At 42.8% G+C, this 20,741-nt stretch overlaps 1 protein-coding gene across 1 annotated transcript in view; it reads left to right on the top strand.

The window, feature by feature from the left end:
- The first annotated feature begins 950 nt into the window (after positions 1 to 950).
- Positions 951 to 20,741, top strand: part of TOX (thymocyte selection associated high mobility group box) — a 297,453-nt gene continuing 277,662 nt past the window's right edge. The window contains exon 1 of the mRNA XM_082858836.1: positions 951 to 1,488. Within this exon, the coding sequence (XP_082714962.1) occupies positions 1,387 to 1,488 (102 nt within the window). The 5' untranslated portion in view covers positions 951 to 1,386. The remainder of the gene's footprint in view (positions 1,489 to 20,741) is intronic.

Genomic DNA, 20,741 nt, shown 5'->3' with positions numbered 1-20,741 from the left:
AGGTCTTCCGTGGACCTCCAAGAGAATTACTGGGCTTCCAACTAGAAAAGGACAAGAATCCAGTAATGGGCAATTAGCAAGCCCACGTGTTTTCCCTCTAGCCCAATCTTGTGTGCTGATCATTGTTTTTCTATTTACCCTTTGAACTACCCCTGTGGTCTTTGCGAGTCCTTAAGGCAGCCCTAGCCTTCGCAAACCCTCCTGGGGGACAGAGATCACGCGGAGGGGAGGGCTGGAGGCGGGAGCGAGCAGCAGGAGAGGGGAGACCCTTCCAGCCCATCCACACCCTGCAGTCCTTTCGCGTCCCTGGGACAGTGGCCCACTCTCAGCACGCAGAGGGTTGGCGCTCCCTGAGGGCTCCCAGCCCCGAGAGCGGCGCTGCCCGGAAAAGTCACCTCCACCAGAGAGTGGGAATAGGGCTGGGGGAGCAGACAGCGGGGTGGGGAACGGCCGCGCCGCGGGAGGTGCGGGACGCAGAGAAAGAGGTGGGGACGGCCGCGGAGGGGGCGGTGGGAGCGGGGTGGGGCCGGGGCGGGGCCGGGGGCGGGGCTGCGGGGCGGGCTGCGCCGCAGCGCCCCCTGGCTGCGCGCTCCCCGCCGTGCCCCGCGGTCGCAGCTGGCTCGGGCTCGCCGGCCCCTTTGTGTGCGGCGCGCTGGCCCGGAGGAGCGTGGCCCGGGCGCAGCGGAGGGTCCCCGGGGTCCCGCCGCCTCGGCCCGGGCCCGGCAGCGCTCTCCTCCTCCTCCTCCTTCGCTCCACCCTCCGCCGGCCCCCGGCCCCGAGCGGCCGCCATTGGGCCGCGAGCAGCCCGCGTCGTGCCGCGCACTCCACCCCGCCCGGCCCCGGGCGCTCACACCCCCCCACCTCCCGCCCCGTCTCCTTCTCCAGTCCTCCCCCCATCCCAGGCCTCCAAGGTGGAGAAAATAAACTCAAAGCAGAGCAACTCAGAGACTCCAATAAAACGCCCAGTACCTAGAGCCCGAGCGCTAGCGCGTGTGCCGGGCGGCGAGGGGCGCGGGAGGCGGGGATGGGGGGCGGGCGGGGGGGACAATGAGCGCATGAAGTTACCTGCCCGGCGGCGGCGGCGGCGGCGGCGGCGGCGGCGGCGGGGCCGGGAGGCGGCGGCGGCGGAGCAGGCTGCGCGCTCGGCGCCGACGGGTGCGCGCCGCGGCTTGGGGGAGAGTTGAGCGCTTCCCCCCCCCTTTTCTTTTTCTTTTTTTTTTTTTTTTCTCCTCTTCTTCTTAAACAAACCACAAACGGATGTGAGGGAAGGAAGGTGTTTCTCTTACTCCTGAGTCCAGACACCTCTCTCTGTTCCGTCTAAGCTTGTTTTGCTGGACACTTTTTTGAAAAAGGCAAAGAAAAGGAGTTGCTTGATGTGAAAGTGAAATGGACGTAAGATTTTATCCACCTCCAGCCCAGCCCGCCGCTGCGCCCGACGCTCCCTGTCTGGGACCTTCTCCCTGCCTGGACCCCTACTATTGCAACAAGGTGAATGCTCTGCTTTTGTTTCCACCGTGTTCTGAGTGCTCGGTCCCGGGAGGGGGGCGGCGGCGGCGAGCCCGCTGGGCGGCCGGGCGGTCGGTCGCCCGAGGCCGGTCCCGGGCGCGCTCGGCTCGCAGCCCGCGGCTGCCCTGCGTGCCCTCGGGGAGTAAATATTGCGGAGCCGCTCCCGGGCTTTGCCCGGCCCCCGCGATGGTGCGGAAAGTGACACGATTTGCTCGATCCTTTTCTTCCTGCTGTTTGCGACTAAGGCTCCCTGCCTAGGTTTGCCTGGGGGGTGTTGAAAAAAATTAGGAAAGAACGGCGGAATACTTTGGGGGTGTGTCTGGGGTCCGGGAACACAGACAGAGAGTGGGAGAATTCCGTTTATTTTCTGGTTTCCCCTTCTCCCTCCCTCCCTGCTCTCCCGGCGGTGGGGGCTCGTGGCACCGCTTCCCCGCCCGGGATTAGTTGCCAGGGGAGCCGCCGGGAGTCGGGGTGCCGGGACCCGGGAGACGCCCCCGCCCCCCGCCGGGCACAGCGCTCCGCAACGCTTTTGTTTTCCCGAACCGGTCCGGGCGCCGGCCTGCGGGCCGGGGTGCCGCCGGGGCGCCGGGGCCGGGGGACAGCTCCCGCCCAGGGGTGCGCGCAGAAACAGCAAGTTTGTTAGGAGCCGGGCGAGCGCGTCGCGTTCACGTCCAAAGCTGCCGCCCTCGGCGCGGGGCTGGAGCAGGTCCCGGGCTGGGCTATGCTCACAGCCCGGTGACCCCAGGTGCCGAGGCCGCGGGGGCCCGGGGCGAGGCGGGCCATGAGGGTGACCGGGCTACCGCGGAGGTCCGCTCGTCCGAAGGATGCAGCAGTCAGGGCGTACGTAGGGAGGGAGTGACTCTCGGGGTTCCTCGAACTCTCAGCCCGCGGAGGGAGAACGCGCGGGGACCAGACTCCGAGAGCAGCCGCAGGTCCACGGCTGTCCTAGCCTCGGGCTTTTTGGACGTGTCTAAGCAGTCCCGCCCGGTGAACGTGGCGGGGAGAATGGAGTTCTCTGAGACTCAGGGCGAGAGGTTTAGACGCCCAGTTCCCGCTCCGTGGTAACCCTGTCAGATACTCCCAGCCCCTGCAAGCAATTCCGTGTCGGCCCCTCGATGAATTCCGCTGGATAAATCGTTGGGACTAGTAACATTTGCCTGGTGGCGAGTCATCATCAAACAGCTTTTTTACGCGATACAGAGGTATTTAGCGCGCTGCATCCTCAGCCCCCGGGCTCCCCATCACGCAACGAACTCGCAACTCCGAGTCTTGGTCAGTCGACACGCGCGCGCGCGCGCACACACACACACACACACACACACACACACACACACACACAGCTGTGAGTTATATCACCCCGTGGAGAAACTCCCCGATGCCGTGTGTACAGTGCAAAACCCAGGAAAAGGGATATGCATGTGTTGATGATGTTTAGGCAAGTTAGAAACCAGGGAAATCTAGTCTTGTGCAAGGCAGAAAGGCTTTTCATCCTGCAGGAAGGGGCCCTTTTAACTAGGGGCAAGTTGGAAGGCATGGGTAACTTTGGCGAGAGAAGTTGGCGTGATGAAGTTTCATTATTTGTTGGTAATACAGTCTGTTTTGCCTTAATGAGCAGGTCTTTTGTGTTTGCAACATTTTATTTTTGCTTATAACACTACTAGTACTAACAATAATAATAAAGTAGCAGTCTTATCTTGGATGGTAAAGACATATTCCGCAGTAGTAATTGGAACCAAAAGGTCAGAAACATTTTGGCAATGAAACTGGACAAATCCTATTAAATGTATCAGTGATTTTAGGCTCCAAAAAGAAGGTAATGACTTGGATACACATTTCACTCGTCATTCTTGTGATAGTAGGGTCAGATTTAATTTAAAAGTTAAATGCTTTGGAAAATCAAGAATTACTCCAATATATTAAATCATTTTCCAATTAAGTGCTTTAAATAATTTTAGTGGGTTGTGCTGTGAATTGAATAAATTAATTTAGAAAGTCTTCAGAATTTCTTTACTAGCTCATTGAAGTTCCTTTTAAGTCAGCCGGTGTATGAGGAGCAAACTGTTCTTTTAAAATGCAAATTAGCCACCCTTTCTATAGACTAGATGCAAGTCTTCTACTTTACTTATCCAGGGAATAATGGATTTTTAAAGATGCACAGTCATAAGATACACTTTTAATAGTCGGAAGAGACTTCATGGAAATGTTTCTCACAGGATGTCTGCTCCTGCCTTTCTCTGGGTAGCAGTCTAACAAATATATTTGTCACTGATCCCAGCTTATATTCAGTGTACTGAGTAGGTTTGCTAGGCCCCAGAAAACCCGGGCACTAGTGTTTTCTACTCCATCATGATTAGCATTGGCACAAAATTTCTGTCCAACTCCACAGTTTTAGTTGCTTAGAATGTAGTCAACCAGAATTCATTTTTACCGTGACTCAGGTAGATCTGCAGGGACCTGAAAGGTGGGCAGAAGTTTGAAAGAGGTGAAATAAGAAATCTGTATCCACATTTAGTAAAAACAAGTTGGACCTGACTTCTCCCAGAGAGAGGAGACTGCAAAGTAAACCTTGTCTCTTTCAGAGGTGTCATGAATACGTAGTTTATTACAAGAAACAGTCACTCTGTCAGGTTATTTGTTTTCAGTAGGATGATAAGATCATAAATTACTAATTGTCTTTATTTAAAATCTGTCAACACTGTACTAAAGTCAGTGTGCTGAATCCCAGAGGAACCAGTATCTTTAGCATCACACAGTTATAACTAGTTTCTCCAGTGACATTTTTTTCAATGTCAGAAGAGACCCTAATCCAGAAAATGAATATCCTCTTCCTGAAGCTTTTCTAAACTAAAATGAGGTTGTTTCACTTTGCTGACATTTTCCAGCACTGCTGCTCTATAGATTTTGCCAAAACACTACTTACATTGTTCAGTTAATAAACTCTGTGGGAGGAATTTTTTGGAAAACAGTTTAATTTAGTATCGCTCTATCGTAAGAGCACATTATGTTATGAGCACATCACCATGCAAACTGGCCTCCATTTTCACATAGCCCATTGCAGGAGAAAAGTGAGAACAATGCAACAATGCTGGTTATGGCAACTGTGCGAGGCATCTCTTATACAAACAGCCAGAACGGATGGCACGTTGCTGTATATAGGTCAGCCTTTGAAATAGCAGTGTAGCTCATAGACTGGACAGAAACATGTAGGCTGGAAGTAACAGTGGTCACCTCTGGCAACTTAAAGCATGGCTATATTTCAGACATTGAGAGATGGGTACCACACTGGAGTTTCGTCTAATTAAGGCCATTTTAAGTAACAGTGTATCCCTTAATTGAGCTGAATGTTACCAAAAGAAATTGGATTATAGGAGCTCACAATTGGAGTCCAGTAGTAAAATAGGGTCCTCTTTTTTGGTTCTAGTTGAAGATGTCAGAGCATCAGTTTAAATATATACCCACAGAGTAATAACAGTTCCTTTCAGTTTCTTAGTGCAGTGTCATTTCTGAAGATTGTTTTCACTGATTTTATGCTAAATTGGGACAAAGAAGTGGCACTTTTTCATTTTTGCAATGATATGATGTGTTCCGTTATTGCTCAGTATCTGCCCACAGAAGGAGTAGTAATACAATTATGTTATGACATGGCTAATGACAGGGATGCTGACCTCTGCCAGCAGTGGGAGAGGAAATAATGGTCTTTACTGTTCTCAGCGGTTGCTCTTGTGGAATCAGGTCCTGAATCTTTCTTTGGTTGATTTAGACACAAGGAAGTTCAAAACACAAACCCATACTGGCTATATACAGAGTGAAGAATAATGGGCGTTTGGAATATTGGGCTTTTATCATTGAAATGAGGGAGGACAGTGTATAATCTTTTCACATAAACATAGGAGGAAGGACCTATTTGTGATGAACTCTGCGTTAAAATGTCAGGGCTAACATTAGACATTTGATAACTTCTGAGAAAAACAAGATTTATTATCATCTCTGCAAAATCTCCTTCGAGTGCATTTTGCTATTTAGAGTATTACGTATTGTACTTCAATGGGGCAAAACTCATCCTATCTAAAATACAGGATTTGCAAGCACATTATGATGGAGTCATTATTTCTACTTCAATAAATGTAAGAAAAAGGAGGAGGCGGAAGGGGAGGGTTATAAGCAATCTAGAGCATTATGCTTGATTAGCTCTCCACCCACCCCCATAACTTCTAGGACTTTGGGAAATTCATAGTCAATACTCTGAACATCGTTAGTGTAATTAAAACTCCCATGGGAGTGTTATTAAGCTGGCATCTTTCATAAGTTTTGAGGTCTTTAAGTATGTTTTAAATAAATTTATAGGTAAGAGCGTAAGTCGAGCAATCATATGGTTTTGGCCACTAAATCAGATAGCATACAAAACCCTCAAATGTAGCTAGCTATCTTGACTTTGTGGGATACTTCAGTGTCATAAACTCCAATTTTAAATGTCTATGCAACAATTACAGTTTTGAGCTTTGGAGCTCATGATGTTATCTCTAACATGCTCGCATGGTTTAGTGTTCTCACAGTTTATCGTACGTGTTAGAAGGTACTGAGTGACGATACTAAGGAACGTTTTGATATTTTGCTACGTTGGAAAAACTAAACTGATATTTCAATATGATCTTAGTTGCTTGTTGTAGTTTTTCTTAAATGACATGATTGCAAGGGCTTAGAACAGAGGAAAGAAGTAAGGTACTTGAACCTGAAAGAAGTAGGGAAAGGTCCAAGTTTAAGAATGGTTTTCTTGGTACCAAAACTGGGTCTCCAATGTGGGTTTTGGTGTGTGGAACTATTTCTTGTGGGCATACTTTTTTTGTGTGATGGGCTCAATTCAAGAAAGGGATGGGGGCTTCCCTGGTGGCTCAGTGGTTGAGAGTCCGCCTGCCGATGCAGGGGACGCGGGTTGGTGCCCCGGTCCAGGAGGATCCCACATGCCACGGAGCGGCTGGGCCCGTGAGCCATGGCCACTGAGCCTGCGCGTCCGGAGCCTGTGCTCCACAATGGGAGAGGCCACAACAGTGAGAGGCCCGCCTACCGCAAAAAAATAAAAAGAAAGGTTGGGTTAGAGAATTGGGGTAGGGATGAGAATCCTATTTAGCTATGAAGGATGACTTATTCTACTGCTTCCCAGCATTGTGCTAACTTCCTAGAAAGTTGAAAAGACCCTGGGGATATTTCTCAGCTATTGGAGATCCCCCTGCCCTGCTGGAAGCCTGCCCTCAGCAGCTGCTCTGCCTGTGCGTCTGGTGCCTCTTGCCTCCCTCCTTTTCACCCCCTTCCCAAACACCCCCAATCCTGGAACGACTCCCCCTCCCCTGCTTTTCTCCTTCCCAGTCTGGGTCTGAACCTGGGCGGTGTGCACTTCCGAACCTGAGGCCCTCCCTCTCCTCAGATGCTTGACTCACCATCGTGGCTGTCTTGGCCGCCATGCTCCCTTTTCTACTTGCCATCATTGTTATCATAACCGTGTTAACAAATCCGTTCTTCCTCCAGTACCTGACCTTCTTTGGGGTAAGGAAGTTGGAATCTGCCAGTCCTCAGGCCCATATCCACTTCTTAAAATCCTGAACTAGGCTACTCTCCTTTTCCCCATCTGAATGAATGACATTGGAGCCTAGAATAATAGACTAAGAAAACATAGACTAAGACATGATGCTGAGAGGAAAACCATGGTGGGTATTTCTAAGCTCTTATAGTTCACCTCTCCCCGCACATGTTATGCAGTGTATTTAGAGCTTGAAATCAGCTCCTTGAACATCCCCTATCGGTGAAAAATCTTTATTTAGCCTCTAAAATAGTATGAAAGTGGGACTGTGATCTCCTGATGTTTAGTTGCACGTAGTAAGTTAGTTGAGTTACACTTACAGTGAGTATGTGGGTTGGCCTATGTATGTGTTCTTATCAGAATATGCATAGATGACTAAGATGGGAATAGTTGGAAATGCAGAACCTATTTAACTAATTACTTTTATCATCCTACATCTTAGCGTATCCAAACGTGAATCTCAGGGTTTCTGGGAAGTCATAAGGTAGAATATTTAACTTACACCTCAAGGAAAATTAAATATAGTTATCATGACTTCATTAAATGTTATTAACATTTACATTTTAAAAATATTATCAGTTGTTTAAGATAAAAGTTATACTGTATACAACCAAATCTAAGAATCTAAAATGTATACCTTTAGGAGAAAACAAGGTTGTGGTAAACCATTGTTAATAAATACTGTGGCCCCCAAAACCATAACTATAATCTTGCCTGCAAGAAGCTTCCACATGAAGCATCTAAATGTTTGAAAGCTGCCTTGTTTAAACTGAATTTAAAATTTTAACATGGGGAATATTTACTTCTACCAATCTTGAAGATATTTTTTCTCTTATTTACTTCCACTTTGATGTTATTGATATCCAGTCGGCTCTCCATATCTGCAGGTTCTACATCTGCAAGTTAACCAACCTTGGATGGAAAATATTTGGGGAAAAAATTTCCAGAAAGTTTCAGAAAGCAAAACTCGAATTTGCCGCGCACCAGCAGCAACTATTTACATATCATTTACATAGTATTTACAACTATTAGCATATCATTTACATTATATTCGGTATTATAAGTAATCCAGAGATGATTTAAAGTATAGGAGAGGATGTGTGTAGGTTATATGCAAATACTACACCACTTTATATAAGGGACTTGAGAAACCTCAGATTTGGGTATCTGAGGGGAGTCCTGGAACCAGTCCCCAGAGGATGCCCAAGAGCAAGTGTATTTTCAGTTGATCTTTTTCTTTGAAGGTGCACTTTCCATAGTCAGATAGCCTTTGTTCTCCATTGGTTGATAGGGCCAGCTGTAGACAGTGAATTTTTTTTTTTTTTCCGGTACGCTGGCCTCTCACCGTTGTGGCCTCTCCCGTTGCGGAGCACAGGCTCCGGACGCGCAGGCTCAGCGGCCATGGCTCACGGGCCCAGCCGCTCCGCGGCATGTGGGATCTTCCCGGACCGGGGCACGAACCCGCGTCCCCTGCATCGGCAGGCGGACTCTCAACTACTGCGCCACCAGGGAAGCCCTAGACAGTGAATTTTTTAAATGGACTGTCCCGCTAGGAAAGCAGAGCACCAGGAGGCTACAGCTTACATCGGCCCTGATGAATTTGAGCATTTTTTTGTTTTAAACCATGCATTACAAGTTTCATCCCGAAGAGTAATTTCTCATTAAAAACAGTGGAGTTATAAACTGCTTAGAAATGTGGTTTATAATGGAAGTGCCAAAAGCCTGTTAATTTTAGCAGTTCTTCTGTAATACTTTGAGACATGGAATTCACATTAACCTGAATGAGACTTTCCTGGTTATAACATTTTCCTCCCTATAGCATTCATTTTGAAAATGGGAACATTATATTGCTCTGTGCCTGGATGTTGATGGTGTGGCAGAAAAGATCAGAGGAGGGATGATGCCAGAAAGAAGCCCCCTGCTCTATCACTGGAGGAGGTGCTGATATCTTCCCAGATCTCTTTAGTTTGAATAGGCAAGTAAGGCAAGTTTCCCTTCCTTGATTAAAAAGTTAACTTTTAAAATCTATTTTCAGATTTCCATTGTACTTATGAAACATCATCATTGATTTATATTTATAATAACAAAGGTCATGAAACCAATGTCACTGTTAATGCTTTTCTGTTTGTCCATTTTTCACTTTGGAGTTTTTGATGGTTCTGCATTAGCCAAGTGTTTATTGTTTTTCATTCTTGAGTTACGTGCTTTGATGAAACTGTCTTGAAAGGACTCCTAAATAAACTAGGGCCATGGCTGGCTGATAAGAAGCTTTGCTAGTGGCCAAGAAAATATAAAATGTTTTGAGTTACTATGTGACTTGTAAGTTACAGGTATCTGATCTACAATTGTAACACTATCAGCGACTGCATGGAATACTTTTCCATTAAAGTATTTGAGCCCCTATCTGGAAGTTACCTAGTCAGAGAAATTGGTGTGTGTGTGTGTGTGTGTGTGTGTGTGTGTGTGTGTGTGTTTGGGTGAGCATGTGTTTTTCTGTGTTTCTCATGGTCCTGGATATATTCTGCCCATAGATGCATGAGAATTTATCATAAATGGCAGAATCTCTCAACGTGTACAACAACAAAGGCAATCATACTGGTCAGTAGGAATGCCTCATTACCACTCCTTTTTAAGAAGTGTAGCCATATTTCACATGAGATGATGCTTTTCACAATGCTAGGGCTTTAATTGGGCAAATTATACCTTAATAAGACTCAAGAACTGGATCTTTTCTGAGGAACACCTAGGCCTTTCTGAAGAAAATACTCTTCTTGAAGATTTCATATAAAAACTGGGACTCTTGAACCTGTGTTGACTTACCCCCTGGGCAAAATAAATATAACCCTGAAAGGATATGATTCCCTTCCGCTCTATTTCCCATTCTTTTCAGAAGCCTCACTCTGTTTGCTGTCTGGTAAAAGTTCTGAAACTAAAACCTATAATCCACCTGTGTCCCAATCTTCCATGTATCCACAGGAGGAAATAATTAATGTTTGTATCAAAGCACCTTTATGAGAATCAAGGAGTCAGCACAGGTAGATTATTTAGAAATCACACGAGGAAAGATGTTCAAAAATTCAAACAGTGGTAGACCTTAGAAAAATACCATCTTCTCAGTCCATTTCTTCTATTTCTGCTACCTTACTGAAATGAATGTGTCTTCCAAAGTCGTAGACTAGTGATTCTTTCAGGAAAGGAGTGAAAAGAATAACCTTTCTAGAGGGTCCAAGGTGAATTGGGGAAAATGGGGTGTGTGTAGCTACACAGGTAGCCTGTAATCTTCCTCTCTCAGATACTGATAAGCCCCCAGGGGGCGTCTTTTTCCCTTTTTGCATTGCGAGTCAGTGCACCTAATGAGAGATGCTAGGATGGAAGCTGTTGCCTATGATGCTGTGTAAGAAGATGAAATAAAGTTGAGACTACCTGCTCCAGAGGGAAATGCCCTCTTGTAGTTCCTGACTTCAGGCAAGCAAGCTTGCCCCTCACCACCTTCCTCTGATATATGGGTCAGAGATGGGAAATATAGTGTGCAAGATTAATTAAAGAATGGACCAACTGGGTCTAAAGATAGTCCAATTACATTGAAAGCATATCTGCGCACCACCTGAATTCCTTAAGTCCTTTAACGCAGTTAAATGGGTAATTTGAAAAATGATGGGTAAAGTGTCATATGCATTGGCATCTCCCAGCCATTGCATAAACCAGTTCTTTCCTTCTATGCCAGTATGCCTCTGCCTAAAATGCCAGGAACAATTGTATAAAGAGGAATGTTAATAATAAAGAGGCAGGAAAACCTTTCAACAAAAAGTATATTTTATCATTTGGCAGATACAGTCATGAACATTAATCATGGAAACCTGCAGATACTAGAAGCTTAATATCAAAGCTAATGATTTATTTTATGTTAATGACTTTCTGCCAGGGCATAAAAGACTGTTCATAATGGACTCTCCGCGCCGTGTTCACTTACTAAGGCTAATGGGATAATCTTTACTCTCCCAAAATTAAGCTTTTTGAAATAAATTATGCTGTTATTTTTCAAGGTAACTCTCCAAAATTTACTGCAAAACTAATCTTTTAAGAACTGATTAAAGATATAAAGAGGAAGAAAATTCCCAAAGCAGCTTTTCTAGTTCATGAACAGTTTGACTTAATTAAAGAGAGAAAGTTTGCACGTATGCTAATATCCCTGAACCTGTAATGCCAAACAATTTGAAAGTCAGCCTTCGGTGACAAGGTCTGCCTTTGGAGATTCAGCTCCTGTAAGTGCATCCCATAATAGAACCCATTTTTGTCGATTACCAGCCAATAATGAGCTGAACGGTAGTAAAACATTGAGTTGTTCACTGGGAAGTTTTAAAAATCATGTTTATAATTAGTTACAACCAACATTCTATTTCAATAAGAGATAATTTGCCTACTAAAGTTCACATAATGTGCTAATCATGTCTAGTGGTTAATAAAGGCCTCCTACCTCACTCCCCTGATGGCTATAAAAGGCTATTATATTCATGGCAGCAGTTCAGGTACAGCTGCTGTGTGTTAATAATGCATCATTGTCCCACTAATCAACACAGCAAAGGTCAGCACCCCTAAGCACCTAAACTACCTATTCTCTTTCCAAAATATTTATTAACACCTTAAAAGCATATCTGTTCATCTTCCTTAGCTTCGAGTCAGTTAATTCCACTCCAAGCTACTTGTGTGATAAAGGTTTTGTAACCTAAGCGAGGTTGTGGAGGAGATGAATGTAGATTCATACCAATCTTCTCCCATAAACATGTTTCCATTTCCACAGTCATTGACTGAATTAGTGTGAGGTTGGTATAGCCACGAACCACTTTGTAATTAAGTAGGTGTGTTCCAGAGGGAGAACGTTTTCAGATTTTACGTGTTATTTAAAGAGACATTTGGAAGAAAATCAACTTTTCAATAAGCAGCATCATTTAAAGTAAACAGAGCGAATCGGGAAACAGGAAGGGATATTTAAAGTCTAAACAGACAGGAATCCACGTTAGTTTGTAGACCTGAAACAGTAGTGAAATATTATTTGCTTAATTGTTCTTTTGGCATAGGGAAGCAATGATAGTAAAAGCTTCTTAAACCATATTTTCTGCACACAACATATTCACGTGGGAATTGCATTTTGCTAGAAAATCATGCAAATCAGTAAGCCAGCACTTATCTGCATTAAAATTGGGCAGACAGCAATTTATAGGCATAGTGATAGTGTAGTTCTCTTGACACCCTTGGTTAGTGTTTAAGATAATCCTTGCTTTTGTGTCCTCAGAGAGCAGCCCCAAATGTTAAGTGAACAAGATCTCGTTTTCTCATCTTGTATTATTGTCTTCTGTTTTCTGTTACTCATTTTGATAACCTTGTGTGTGTGTGCTTTTGAGAGTGTGTCTTTTTCCTTTAGGGCTTGAGAACCTTAAACGTTTCAAGAGAAGAAAAAGAAATGAAACTCAACTGTGTTTCCATCACCAAGAGAAACGCAAAAGGGGATCTGGTGGGAGGCGCTTCTGTTTGTGCAGAACATAATGTACGAGGGTACATTTGTCATGCTTTAAATACATAATGCCTACAATGAAATATGTACAGGCGCAGTTGTGATCTCTGAAGTTCCTGGCTCCGGTGCCATTGTTTGTAGTCTCTACGGTTGTCATACATTGTTCTTTGCACATCATACCCTTACAGCAGGATTGGACACAATTTCTAGCTTTCAGTCCTGCACCATTTTCATTGCACAATGTACATGAGTTTGACAGGGTGTGTGTAGGAGAACTGGCAAGCAGTTGATATTTTGAAGTGGCAAGCGTTTCAGCAGCTGCCTGCTTGTGAAAAAGGGATGATAAGATATACTGTATTGTTAGTTTCAGGGACAGCATTAAGGTTTAAGCTCTGTAAAAATGTACACATTATTCGTCAGTGGTGAAGCAAGTCTTTTATGTTTTTAGAGCTTAGCTCGCTGGCTGATGTGAACTAGAATGACATTGGTCAGTAAATGAATAGGAGTACTTTGAATCTGAACTGCTGCCAATTTTGCACCAACAAAGGAACTGACAAAAGAAAGATTTTATGTGAAATGCAAAGCACACGTGATGTTTGGGGGGCTGGGAAAGGGAAGGAGAGAGAGAAAGAGAGAGAGAGAAAGCCACCCTAGAGAATATCCTTTAACACCTACTTGCAAGGATACCAAATAGTTAAAACACATCTATTTTTCATGGCTCATCAGCTCCAACCTAAGCTGTTTTTTCTAATGTTCTTTAAAAACCTGTTGTATACTCATAGGCTTCTAGAATCTGTTCATGTGGAATTCAGAGTGTTTTTCAAAATATCACACTGTGCCCTGAAGGCCTGTTGGCAGAATATCAGAGTTGCCCACTGCTGGAGTCCCCAACTCTCTCTCTCTCTCTCTCTGTCTCTCTCTCTCTCTGTCTCTCTCTGTCTCTCTCTGTCTCTGTCTCTCTATCTGTCTCTCTCTCTCTCTCTCTCTCTGTCTCTCTCTCTCTCTGTCTCTCTCTGTGTCTCTCTCTATGTCTCTCTCTCTCTGGTAGTGGGAAATTGTAGTTTAATCAGTTACGGCACTCTCAGTGTGTAACGTTCATTAGCAAGGCAATTTGTCATGACTGCTAATGGTCACAGTGCATCTGCTCTCTCCGTTACAGAGCATGATAAGTAAGAAGACAAATATTTCAATATCTGATAGTATTAACTTGTTTCAAATTTATAATCCAAGGTTAGCTGCTCAAAGCAGACACAGTAGCCGATTAACAAGCATCCTGTATTCAATTTTACTGGGCCCTGTTTTTATGGATTTATGACTTTAAAGCACACTAATGTGCTATTATGAAGGGCGCACAGTCTTTGATTAGATGTTCAACAGAAAGTAAGTTATGAGCAGAGTACCTTCTGGGTTCATCTGGAGAGAATTTATGTGCATAATATTTTCTGTGGAGCGCCATAAATTGAAAGGTTTGATGCATGCAGTATTTCTGACATGCTAAATATTCTTCTTATGATTTTAAAAAAAAAGTCACTTTCCTATTGGCTTATAAACTGGTCAGTCACTTTTCAAGTGAGATTAGAGCCCCGATCTCTTTGAAAAGTTTGAAAATTCTAGTAAAGAGCTTCAGAATGAATTAGAAACGTCACGTTTCTTCCCAGAACACTGCTTTATAAGATCATTGTTCATTGTTCTAAACGGGAAAAGTTAAAAAGATTCCCCCCAGTTGAAAAGGCTAGAATTTTTTATGTATTTCCTATTTTCTAGATATTACATCACATCACTTGCCATACAAAATCTTCTTGACACATTTTCATTTTTAATGAAAGGCCCTAAAATTCAGAGCATAATGATTTCTTAGAAACTGAACCCAATCTTGGTTAAAAAAAAAAAAATCGTTCTTGCTAGTAACAAAAGCTGTTACTGTTTAAGTTCCTGTTGAGCGGTTAGTTGGTACGCTTCGCTGAATGTTGTCAAAAAGGCTTTCCTCATGATTGACAACCCGGCAGGAATGTGAATGGAGATTTTAATTGCGTATCATGTGTGCATATCAGAACGAGTGAATTCATGACTCTGCTTAGCTCCACATCTCTGCAGGTCAGCCATGCCAAAAGAATTCTCTTTTATGTGCAATTTTTCCAAAAAGAGAAAGGTGTATGTGTATTGAAGTCATTCGTTATTCATTTCTGAAGTGAAACACTTGTGTTCCCTTAGCCTTGGAGTTTGAACGTGGAACAGAAATCCGTTTGGAGATTTCTTTCTTTTACTCTTTGCACTTACACTTGGATGATGTAAATTCTTTTCTGTTACAAGTTGGGAAAAGTCTGCCAGAACATATTTTTCTTATGGTACTTGTTATATGAAGTGTGTTTATCTTTTTCTTTTTCCCTAAAGAGTACTTTGAAAAGAAAGGGGAAAAAATGTAAGCCAGCGGAAAAATTTACTGAGGTCAGTTGCCTCTCTATAACTTGCAATCTTTAGAAAAAAAATTTGGGGGGAGTGGGGAGTGGAGAAGAAAGGCTATATTTCTGAGAGGGGGAAGGACCAAAAAATTGTATCTGAATTTTGGTTAAGAATAGCAAGAATACAGTGCTGATGGTAAAATGACAGTAATGAATATATGAATGTTCATTTCTTAGAAAAATAACTCCTAGGCCGAAAATTTAAAGGTCAAAGTTTCATTTCTGCTATCACCTCTTTGCCAAGATGCAATGGTGGTGTTTAACCATTTATCTTAGTTCAATGTCTATATCCAACACATGTGAGATCTTTGGAGTAAAACTTTATAAGGTAACTTTGGCTACAGTCACCCCAGATTGATCAAGAAATCAAAGTAAAATAAAAAAACTCAGCAATGAATATGCTATATATAAGTTTTCATTTGATGTGATATGCAAATTTGGCACTTGGGTTGTAAATTTAACACCTAGCTTACTTTTCTATGTCATTTTGAATGGGTGAGAAAAAGATTAACGCCTAGGAAAATATTACTAGGGTTAAATATAACCTTAGTAGTAAGTAGGGTAATGTTGAAAAGGTGGTGACTTTATAGCCTTAGGATATCCCGTGGGGACTTAACTTTGTTCTGGGCTCTAATATGTTATCCCAACACGTTTTAGAAGGTATCACACTGCAGGTTGATGATTCAGCCCTTAGTATAGTGTTTAGTACAGGGTGATTGTTCTGGGAAGGTGCTGCTGTACCTTTAAAAGACTAAAGAAGAAAAATCCATTTTATTTTTAAAAATTTAGCTTTATGTACGGGGTGACATTTTTCTAATGTTATGGAAGACTATTTTGTACTTTATACGGAGAGCTCAGGCAAGGAAAAATCTATTTACAAAATGAAAAAAGTGCTCAGCTGAATGCATTTCACTTTTAAAGATGATATTCTGGTAATGAACTTTATCAAGCAGAGAACATTTAAGTGAAAGTATTCAAGTAGTTCCTATTTCGGTTGCCTCACTTAAGGTTGTGTCTCTGTTTCCATTATAACTTCTTATTTTCAGGTGGCTCCAATGCAGTCCCCATAAATATTTGCACAGGGATGAAATGAGAATATTCTTGCCCGAGAAGGAGACTTTTTAAAAAATTTGGAATGCACTTGTAAAGAAGCTGTGGGCTTTGTTAATAAGGCACACTTAATTCATTTTTAGAAATTGAAACGCATTTACCGGACACCAACTGTGTGCAGGGCCTTATGCTGAGTGTTGGGGGCGGGGGGATTGGACAGGGAGAGGCACAGAGATGAGTGAGCCCTGGCCCTGCCTTTGTGTGGCTAGTAGCCAAGAGAGGAATACAAATAACCATAACCCAGCTCTGGTACAACTGACGTGATATGGATGGAGTCTGTAGTCAAAGTGCTGGCAGTACAGAAGGAGGAAGTACTAATGGATTGTAGTGCTGGAAATCCGGGTTGCTTCCTGCAGGAAGTGGCATTTTCGTTGCCCTTAAAAATCACGCAGCGAGGAGGGGGAAAGTTACTCCTATTTTTTTTGAACTATTTTTTTAGACTTCCTACCTCTTTTCAAAATGACTGGAGGCAACTAAAAAAACCCAACACCTACAATAAGGCTATTAATATTAATGCAGAATATGATAGCCAGGAAGAAAGATGCCCACATGTTTCTTAGCTCAGGTATTTTTCCCTATAATTAAACATTAAATTTGGCTCTTGCTTGTTCACAGAGCAAAAATGGAGATACAATGAGTGACAGAATGCTGATTGTCTGAGAGACATGTGAAGACTAATTATTCATCAATTTTTCTCTCATGAAAGACGGTGAAATGAGGAAATAGATGGAGGTGTGACATCACGGGCTGTCTGATGTGGTGCCTGGGTTGAGGCTGAGGTGTCTGTAGTGAGAAATAGGGCACTAAGTTAGCAAGTTAGGAAGGTAGCCAGTGCCATTCTAGAGATGGGTTTAGGGGTAGCTGGGGTGGAATTCACGTTGCTTATTGTAAGTGGGCTAACGCTTAGCCCTTATAGGAATGTACCAGAGAAAACTGCCTGGGGGAGTTCTGTGGTAAAATGAACCATCAGGTATTCACCTATTTTTTTGAAGACCTTTCCAATTATAGATGAATAAGCTTTTAGAGGTTTTATACTTCCGCCAAAAGGTTGAGATACATTAAAATCTAACTTCTTAAGGGACACAAGAGTATTGTAGTCTACCTGCAAACTCTTTTTTAAATTGATCAGCCCAGGGCTTCCCTGGTGGCGCAGTGGTTGAGAGTCCGTCTGCTGATGCAGGGGACACGGGTTCGTGCCCCGGTCCGGGAAGATCCCACATGCCGCGGAGCGGCTGGGCCCGTGAGCCATGGCCGCTGAGCCTGCGCGTCCAGAGCCTGTGCTCCGTCCGCAACGGGAGAGGCCACAACAGTGAGAGGCCCGTGTACCGCAAAAAAAAAAAAAAAAAAAAAAAATTATCAGCCCAATCATTCGCAATTAATATGAATGTTTTGCTTTGTGTGTAGTCTTAGAAGTGCACCTGCTGAGTTAACTTCCAAAGTTATTAGTAGTTGCTTTGCTGAAATTTCTTGTTCAGTGGCAAATACGCACACAATTATTAGTAAATTGGGAAAATACAGTAAAGTATCCAAACATATTCAGAAATGTCAACGGCAATTTTAAAGGTATCTCACAGTCTTCAAGTAGCCACAGAGCAAAGTCCTCACATTTTTCTACTGAAGTGCCCTCATGGATTTGTACCCCGAGGGGCTGGAGGAAGACCCCAGAAGTACCTGTGAAATCTACAGAGGTCTGAAAAAGATGATGCTTCATCTTTAAGAAATATGTAGATTTTATAATATTTTCCATAACGCATCCCTCTGTTTTCATGTAAATATAATACTTTAAATGACTTACAATTGAGTCCATGCTGTGCTACAGAAACATAGTCTATGTTATTCTAAAGTTCTATTGCCTTGGCATATCACACTTTGCTCTTAGGGGTGTGAGTTTGAGAAACACGAAATAACGTAACAGTCTTTTATCCTTATTGAGAAATAGACTGGAGGCCTTGCAGGAGTTGATATTGTTAGGTCATCTCTCCCACAGAGATCAGAACATTTTGTTCACCCTTATTCTTTCCCTGACTTTCACTAATTCTGTTTTTGATAAGAAAGTTTGACAAAGTACTTGATCTTGGTTTAAATTGGAAGACTGTGTAGGTAGGGCTCAATAATTGCTGGTACCGTGGGCATAGTGACATTATGCTTAAAGGGAGAGAATGGCGCAGAGGGAGGAAGTCAAATGATGGAAGAGGAAAATCCCAGAGTCACTGCAAAACCTGAGGATGCTTAGTGATGGGAAAGGTTGTCAAGAGTGGTATTATGTTGTTAGACACTAGTGTGTAACCTAACCTGAAAAGAATTTGGAAAATCCAAGAAAAGGAAAGGATCATGAAGAAATTGAATGGCTACGGTGATGGTTTGGGGGGGTGGGTGGGAGCAGGTATAGGATAGAGCAAGACCTATAACATAACAGATGGCTGAGGTTTGGGTTCCTTCTCTCCCATCCTCCTTCCTTTCCTCCCTTCCTTCCACCACAGACAGACATAATTTGTAAGATGATTGACATTATTTTCAAGATTCCTTTACACTTACTTTCTTAGATATTCTTCTACCTACATTCTCACCTGCCTAAAAGGGGCTTCTGTTTCTGGGCAGCCTTCCTTTCCTGCCTTCTGCATCACCATTAGGACACCCTTCAGTGGACTGAACAGTCTTGGAAAAACAGTAGTTCTGGTTATGCAGTACAACATGGATAGATTTTAGGTGTGTATGCAAGGTTTCCTAACAAATGCCAATCTACTTGATGTCCATAGCACGACATTAAATCAGGCTTGGTTCGTTTGTTTTCTTTTACTTCATTTAAGTCTTAACCTGTTTTTGAAATGAGTTCTTTGTAAACCAGTCGGGCATGTGTAAATAATGGCTATCCCCTTTAATGACAAAAATATGTGTTTTCTTCTAGATACTTCATTTAGGCAGTTGAGCATTTTAGATTTTTCCTTTACCCAAATCAAGGAGCTTTTCCCATACTTAAAACATCTTTTGAAGTTTTATCTGAAATGGCAGGCCAGGGGAATGAATACTGAATATACGTGTCTGCAGTTTACACACATTTATTTGCAAGGTCCCGCAAAAGTGGAACAAAAAATTAATGAAAAGGGGAAGCAGATTCCTTATATTTGACTCCATTGCCCGTTTCTCCATGAGTTTTGGAGCCCATGCCACAGGGTTGCTACAGACCCAGCTTCCCACAACATGGCATTTGCAAATATTGGTTAATTTATTCATTAAATATTTTCTGAGTGGTTACTATGCACCAGGAACTGTGCTAAGTGGTAGAAAGAAAAAAAGAAGTGCACTTACAGAGGTAACCATCTTAGATGTGATATAAATAATCCTATTAATAGAAGATGGGTGAAGTGAGAATCAAATGGACAACTTTCATATTTGACCTCAAGGCTATTCATATTAAGCTCTGAATATCCCTGTGTTCATTCACGCATTTACCTTCTCTCCTCCTTTTCCTTTTTTTAGTCCAGATGATATGGCTGAGAGTAGACCTAGCCTTCCTTGCCCGCTCTGGAGTCTTGCTATGAGAGCATCTGATAGCCTGTGGGATATGGTAACTTGGTAACTTAAACCAATAGTGATTGTTTATGAAGTAGCCCAAGGAATTAATTTTTTAAAATTGAAATTCTAATCTTGCAAATATTTAAATCTTTGGAAATGTTAACTAGATATCATTCAGAAATAAAGAATGGGGTTTATATGCAATTCTTTTTTTTTTTTTTTTTTTAGTGCTTTAATGGGCTGAAATCAGTTGCTTAATATTATCCAATAATACTTTTATATTTGGTGGTGTTCTGAAGTTCGGAGGTATTTTTTTAATGGGGAAATGATCAATGTTCATTTTGTTCAGGTTCATCGTTAACGGATTTCAACAGGTAAACACTACTGTGTAGTTCTAGATGTTTTTTCTGACAAATACTGCATATTCTGGGAGATAGTCATTGCAAAATTGCTTACAAAATAATTCTGTGAATCTCATATTTTCTTACCATCTCATTTCTTACCCTAATATGGTATGGAAGCAGACTGCAATTACACTTTCACAATTACTTTATTATATGGTTGAAATACACTCCTGAAGCTCTTATTACCTTTTCCATACACCATTTGCACAGACCTGCTGATGGCTGTCAGCCGTGCTTCCTCAGGACAATCAGCCATTCTTAGCAGTTGTGTTTAAATTCAGCACCGCAAACAGAAAGCACCTCTCTCTCCTTGGTGATGAATTTTTAAGGTTCAAGCATTTATAATAATTCAAAGGACTTCATTATAACAGCTTGCAGAATTAGGCATGTGTGTTTTAGGATGTCGGATATTTATTTGTGGTCTTTGTCAAAGAGAAAAAGAAATGAAAACAACACAGTATTAATAGTGTGTGTTTGTGTCTGTGGCAACCTCAGCATCATGTCACCCGATGTTAGAGCTCCTTTTCCCTGAGAGAGGTTGTTTAAGATTTTCTACTTCAAATAATTCACTCAAAAGCTCTTTTCTCCATAATTGCATTTTAGGGGGAAAAAAAGACGCAACTCTACTCCATGTCTATTAATGGAAACTGGAATGCCATATATTCAAA

The sequence above is a fragment of the Leucopleurus acutus genome (assembly GCF_964270905.1).
Source record: "Leucopleurus acutus genome assembly, chromosome: 17".
NCBI classification, from domain to species: Eukaryota; Metazoa; Chordata; class Mammalia; order Artiodactyla; family Delphinidae; genus Leucopleurus; species Leucopleurus acutus.
Note: the sequence above shows the minus strand (reverse complement) of the source record. Positions and strands in the feature narration are given on the sequence as shown.